Here is a 6,184-nt window from a genome sequence, read left to right on the forward strand (position 1 = left end):
TTGGCTGAATGTTGTACGAGATGTGATAACGTTTTCAATTCGATGATTTCTTAGATGCAGTGATGGAAATTTTAAAAAATGTTTAACTTTTAAGGATAGCAGCCACAATCATTGAATCACAAATAAAGTACTCATAGAGTAACTTTATAATGTACCTTTAAAATGTATTAACAGTACAGGATTAGTAATTAATATCCTAAATCAAAGGTCCAAGTTCACACTTCTAGTAATATATATATATATATATATATATATATATATATATATATATATATGCATATGTATATTAATATATATATGAAAGTTTTTGTTTTCTTTTAATTATAAGTTTTTCACATTCGCCTCACGCTGCCAGGTTGGGGGTTCGATTCCTGCTGCCGCCCTGTGTGCGCCAAGTTTGCACGTTCTCTCCGGGTACTCCGGTTTCCATCCCCAGTCCAAAGACATTCATGGTAGACCCCCTTTTATGCAGATATATAGAAAATCGTAAAGGGTTCAGTAACTTTTAAACTTTTAAGTCCTTTATATATGTAATAAATAATGCAGCTGTACTGAACCATACTAATAACTTAATGTGCCCTTCCAAATACTACTAAATATAAAAAGCTGGAAATTTAGAGGACACTGGACAAACATATCTCTGAAGGTGAACACATGTTTTAGCTCATCAATATGCCTTTGAAACTATATTTGTCATTTCTATACTTTACTCTTTTATATGGTGATATGGATGCAAATGAATGCTCAAGGCTGTGTGTTACCGTGAATAATGCCATTGTTGTGCAGATCTACAGCCAAATCAAAGCTGTGATGTCACTCCCAATAACACACTCCATTCTCATGTTCTGCATAATTAATACCATTAGGGCAATTAGAATTTTTTTCTTGGTTCACTGGATAACAGCCCCTTGAAAGGGTTATGCGTTGAATCCTTACAGTGGAACTCTTTCTGATAGGAAAACACCGTTGTAGCTTTCCACATTTTTGTATTCTAAACTTTGAACACCAAATTAAGTTAAAAACAAGACCATACAAGGCTTCACAGATATATGGGTTCCCTTTTATTGTATAAGATCTCTATAGAAACATGCAAGAAGTAGGAAAGGGAAAAGACTCGTCACTTTTATCGATGGGTTTTAATTTCATCTGGTACACAGGTTACCATGGCAAACGCTAAACACGTTCACATCATCAGTCACACTGAAACTCAATCCATATACAGACATTACAGTTAAATTAACCAGCCTACTGCTTTTGTGAAAAGCAGGACAGAAAGACGTAACGAGAACCCGCATTGCTGAAACAGTGGGGCATCAGCATCGTGCCATGACTCTATGTCCATAACTGAACAGTCCAGGATTTTTAGTGATACTTTAAATTGTTCAAGTAGGTATTGTTAAAAGATGAAAAAAAAAAAACATTACAGAGGTCTTAATTTAAATATTTCCACGCCCTTTATGGATAGAAAAGCGTTACGATGTGGCAGACTTCAAATATGCGATAAGGTCTGCGCGCTCGCCCTTCTTCTTGATGCCGGCGAAGATCATTTTTGTGCCAGGAATGTATTTCTTGGGGTTCTCCAAGTACTCCATCAGAGTATCCTCACTCCAAATGATGCCTAGAAAACACAGAGCACGCAATGTCATTAGACTATGCAAAGCAAGACAACAAACCATAGTGAAAGCCCAAGGTGAACACTGAGATAAAGAAATCCAGCTTGTGATGACTTCCACACCAAATTACCTTTGCTCTTGTTGGCATCCGTGTAGGAGAAGCCCTCTGCCTGGCCCGTCTTACGTCCAAACAGACCCCAAAGATTGGGCCCGACCTTGTGCTTGCCGCCGTTCTCGACCGTGTGGCACTGGGCACACTTCTGGACGAAGACCTTTTTTCCTTTTTCAACGTCACCCATTGTGTCCTAAAAAGATTAGTTGGATTAGTTAATGGTATCATGATGCTACAATCAAGACAGCCTTAGGTCATTCAAGGTGAAAGCACTAGTCCTCTCCTCTCCTCGTACTCATCCTTCTTTTGGGCAAAAAAAGTACACATAGTGGTCTCATATACTGTACATCTTGCCAATCTTTAAAATGAAACTAAAACTTAGAGAGGATTACACAGTAAAAGCCGGTATGCTGACAACCCAGGGAGCTAGAAAAATGCCAATCATTTCTCTCTTAAAACTCCCAGACAGATTGTAAACTGCAACCAAGAAAAATAAATGTCAGCTATTTGGTATGACTTATAAAGAGGTCTTAGATTAGCTAACGTGGCTAGTTACGTAGCTAGCTAGCTAGTCATGCTAGCAAGACACAAGGTCGGGTGTGAATACCATTCTCAGCACATAATTGCTAAGCGAGGACATGGGAATTTAACCGACACTCCTGGATATTAATCTAAGAAGTGATTATTGTTACAGTTTCATTTTATAATATTGCCTCTTTTATACCCTCGATGCTGAAAAGCTAATCCGGTTTAAAAGGTCTCGGTTACAAAGGGAAAAAATGCCGGTAAACTAGCCAGGCGTTGGTGATTACGCCAGACCGAAACCTTGACATTTTCCAGAATTAAATTAAATTAGTTGTATCAAATCTCACAACATAATGCGCTATAATAACTGAATTTTGTGTTAGCTTAGCCGGCTGTACAGAATGGGAAAACACCGGCTCGCGCGCAGCTAGCCAGCCAGCAAGCTAATCGAAAAAAAAATTACTTTTAAGAACACTGCTGTTTGACGTTACAGAAATTAAATATTCGACGCCGTGTATCTGTAAGAAGAACATTATGTATATATAGACCGTCTTATTTAAAGAATACAAACTAAAATTACCTTTTAAACAGGCGAGATTATTGCCTCGAAGCAGTTTTTCACCTACCGGACACTGTACTGCACGAGCGCTGAGGAAGGTCACTAGATATTAGAGGCTCGTAAAAATGACGTCACGACGCACCGCCAAGCGCTTACGTGCCTCAACGTAGGATACGCACCCTATCGCACTAAAGAGTATGTACTGTATAAAACACCGGTAGGTGCCGTAACGGTAGCTGCGGTAGGCAGACACACTGTTTAGTACAGTAGTATGCGAGTGCGCCGCGTCTGTTTATCCTTCTATGGAAAAGTGAGATTGATTACTGACAACCAGAGGAGAGCCAACTGGTCTGGGCTAGGTGTTCAGAGTTGCCAGATCCGCGGTTTCCCGGCACAAACGACTAACTAACAAACAAACAAAAAATAAACAACTTAATAATAATAATAATAATAATAATAATAATTCTTCCTCTTCTTCTTATTATTATTTCTGTACATTTCTGACAATATCTAATAATACAAGGCAAAAACAGTTTTATTACATATGTAAAATATGTGCTGGACCTTAAAAGTAGTGTATAGTTTTGATATTGAAATGGTTTTGGGACTGCTGTCATACTTATTTTTCTCTCAAACAGGATAATTTGCATAAGGTATGCATATATTTGCATAATGTAATGTGTGTTCACACAGGGAAACTACAATTGGACCTACAATTGGTATACCACTGATAATCCAGTTAAATTGTATTGCTATAGCACTTAACCATAGACATTGTCACACAGCAGCTTTACATTAACCCATTTTTATCCATTTTAATAATAATAATAATAATAATAATAATAATAATAATATAAAAACATACTATCCAAATAAAATCAGGTGTTCTCAAATAGGAGTTGGAGATTTCTTTCTTTCTTTCTTTATTATTATTATTTTTTTTAATTAAATGCCAATGCAAAAAGGGGTCCCTCTACTAAATTCAGTAAAAAAAAAAAAAAAAATAAATAAATAAAAGCTTTGAAGCATAATGAAGACAAGGAATAAACATTGTTTCATTTTACTATTAGCATATTATGCAAATTAGCAAAAAAAAAAAAACATTAGACCACATATTTTGAGGTTTTGAAATAAGCGGTTTTTCATGAAGGTACTTGTGAGGCATTACAAAGTGAGCTGTTATTTCTGTTTAGACATAGCTGCTTTACAAAAATCCAGGTATTATATACTTAAGTCCATAGTGTATAGTGCATTGGAAATATTGCATAGTGTCCTCTAGCATCCATTTCAAACTCAGTGCCCTTTAAATGATCCCCACTTTCCCCTTTTTTTCTCCAACAACCTTGTGTGTGTGTGTGTGTCTGTAACGAGATCGCATGGCTGTGTGTGAGAAGGAAGTAGTACAATGTCACGTAGGACACATAGTCCGACAGGGGGAGTTGACACAATCTCTACTTACATGTAGAGCCCTACTTTTGTCCTTATATACTGTATATCTGTGCTGTGTCAAAAAGTTCTAGTTCTGTATACCATTATTTGTCACGCAACATTTGCAAGTGTATGACACAAATACATATATTAGTCAAATACACCAGCTTAACTCACACTGTGAAAGAATTTCTGTAATTTCTACAATATTGGATACAATATATTCTGCATGTCTACAATATGTTGTATGCACACCGGTATAATACGTCATATAGTTGTTTTAAAGTTTTTCTTGTATTCTGGGGAAATATTCATAGTACTTGCTGATTAAAATATACTGCTAAAATATACTACACAAATACTGCTGTGACTATATTGTAATAACAGAGTAAAACATACAGTATCATTAGCTTTATTTAAAAACTAGCTGTTAAATGTGTTTAGCTGAAGCAGCAAAGGAACCTTGCCTGGCTCAAATTTCACATTTCATGTCTTTCATTATTTTTGCCATCCTAAGTTTTGATTTAAAAAAAAATAAAAGCACAGGTTGAATTATTTTAGGGGTAAGTGCAGCAAATCTTTAAACCAGAGTTAATGCTGATCAAGAGCAGGGAATGCTAGCTTAGCTAGGGAGCTGTTTGTATTTTTTATGGATTCCCCCCTTTTCAATTGAATAGTTTTCTTATTGAGTAATTTTTCAGTTAGCTAGTTGTTATTGTGTAATTAGATATCCTGGGTTTGTTCCTATATAAACTAATTTAAAAAGTTTTAATCAGTTGCTTTGCTAGGATTTTTTTTACTCTTTCATTTTTTTTTCTACAGTAATATACTGATATCAATATGTAATCCTGTAAAAATACAGTTTTATGCTGAGTTTATAAAAATACAGTACAATGTGGCAACAAAAGTTGCTGTATCAGTGTAAATATCTGGCAATCTGGCTGCTAGTAAATTAGTGTAAAGTTAAAGGCTTTTTTTTTCTTTCTTTTTTTTTAAACAGTGCAATAGTTCTACATGGTCTGAGAATCACTAACCACTAAACACCATAAATCCATAAATCCCATAACAGATTGTCTATTTTAATATTAAAACCATATCATGGAAAGTGTTTCTGCAGGGCTGTAACAGGTGCACAGGAAATGAACTTTAGAGTCTAAGTAAATATTTCCAGGCAACTCATTTTTAGCAGGAATTCATTAATGAGCTGCATGTAAATGAACCCTGGGTGTAAAATTCTGTACAAAGGAACAACTAGGCCACCCACAAATAACTCAGTAGACCTCAATTCGTATAAACTTTGAATACTTTTCACAAAAATAACTCTGTTATGGCATTGTGAAAAAGAAATACAACTTTAAATGCAAAACATAAAGTGTTTGAGCTGCTGGAGGTTGTGTGTGTAGGTTGGGATGTTTTCTGTCCTCTTGCTGACCTTGTCTGTTAGGGGAAAAACCATACTACCCTTAATTGCTTTATGGTTAACACACACACACACACACACACACACACACACACACAAGCACATTAAACTTTGACCGTAATCTTCAAAGGTAATGTACATTTACATTTTAAATATAATGTAGTAGAATTTTATTGCGAACATGTTTCATGATGGGAAATGAATTCAGTGTAATCAGACTGAAAATAAGTGTAGTTGTTGTTTCTCTGATCTGGTTGCACATCACAGGATGTTTATTCTGCAAATACATACACGGTTCTGAGCATTTAGATCACACACAACAGATCTGAATAAGTTTCCACATAATACCAACAGGTGTGAGTTTAAACAGTTGTTTAATTTCGCTTTATACTAAAGTGTCAAGCTCATTATGTTGTTCTAAAATTACTTGTAATTATGTCTGGCGTGGAAGAAACCAACATTTCAACATCAGTTAATTATGCTGAAGAACCTGACTCATAATCATATGCTCCAGAAACATTTTCAGC

General features: G+C 35.6%; 1 protein-coding gene across 1 annotated transcript; it reads right to left on the minus strand.

The window, feature by feature from the left end:
* Positions 1-1,038: 1,038 nt before the first annotated feature.
* On the minus strand, positions 1,039-2,934 carry LOC128616253 (cytochrome c). The gene is made up of 3 exons (XM_053638833.1): positions 2,831-2,934; positions 1,744-1,918; positions 1,039-1,618 (listed from the first exon to the last, which is right to left on the minus strand). Exons 2-3 carry the CDS (start codon positions 1,910-1,912, stop codon positions 1,473-1,475), a joined length of 315 nt encoding a protein of 104 aa, XP_053494808.1. The 5' UTR covers positions 1,913-1,918; positions 2,831-2,934; the 3' UTR covers positions 1,039-1,472.
* Between the last annotated feature and the right edge of the window lie 3,250 nt (positions 2,935-6,184).

The sequence above is a fragment of the Ictalurus furcatus genome, chromosome 12 (genome assembly GCF_023375685.1).
Source record: "Ictalurus furcatus strain D&B chromosome 12, Billie_1.0, whole genome shotgun sequence".
Taxonomy (NCBI): Eukaryota; Metazoa; Chordata; class Actinopteri; order Siluriformes; family Ictaluridae; genus Ictalurus; species Ictalurus furcatus.

Coding starts and splice junctions, on each gene's coding strand:
- LOC128616253 (XM_053638833.1), bottom strand. CDS start 1,912: ATGGGTGACGTTGAAAAAGGAAAAAAGGTCTTCGTCCAGAAGTGTGCC. Junction 1,619..1,743: donor GGATGCCAACAAGAGCAAAG/GTAATTTGGTGT, acceptor TGTGTTTTCTAG/GCATCATTTGGAGTGAGGAT.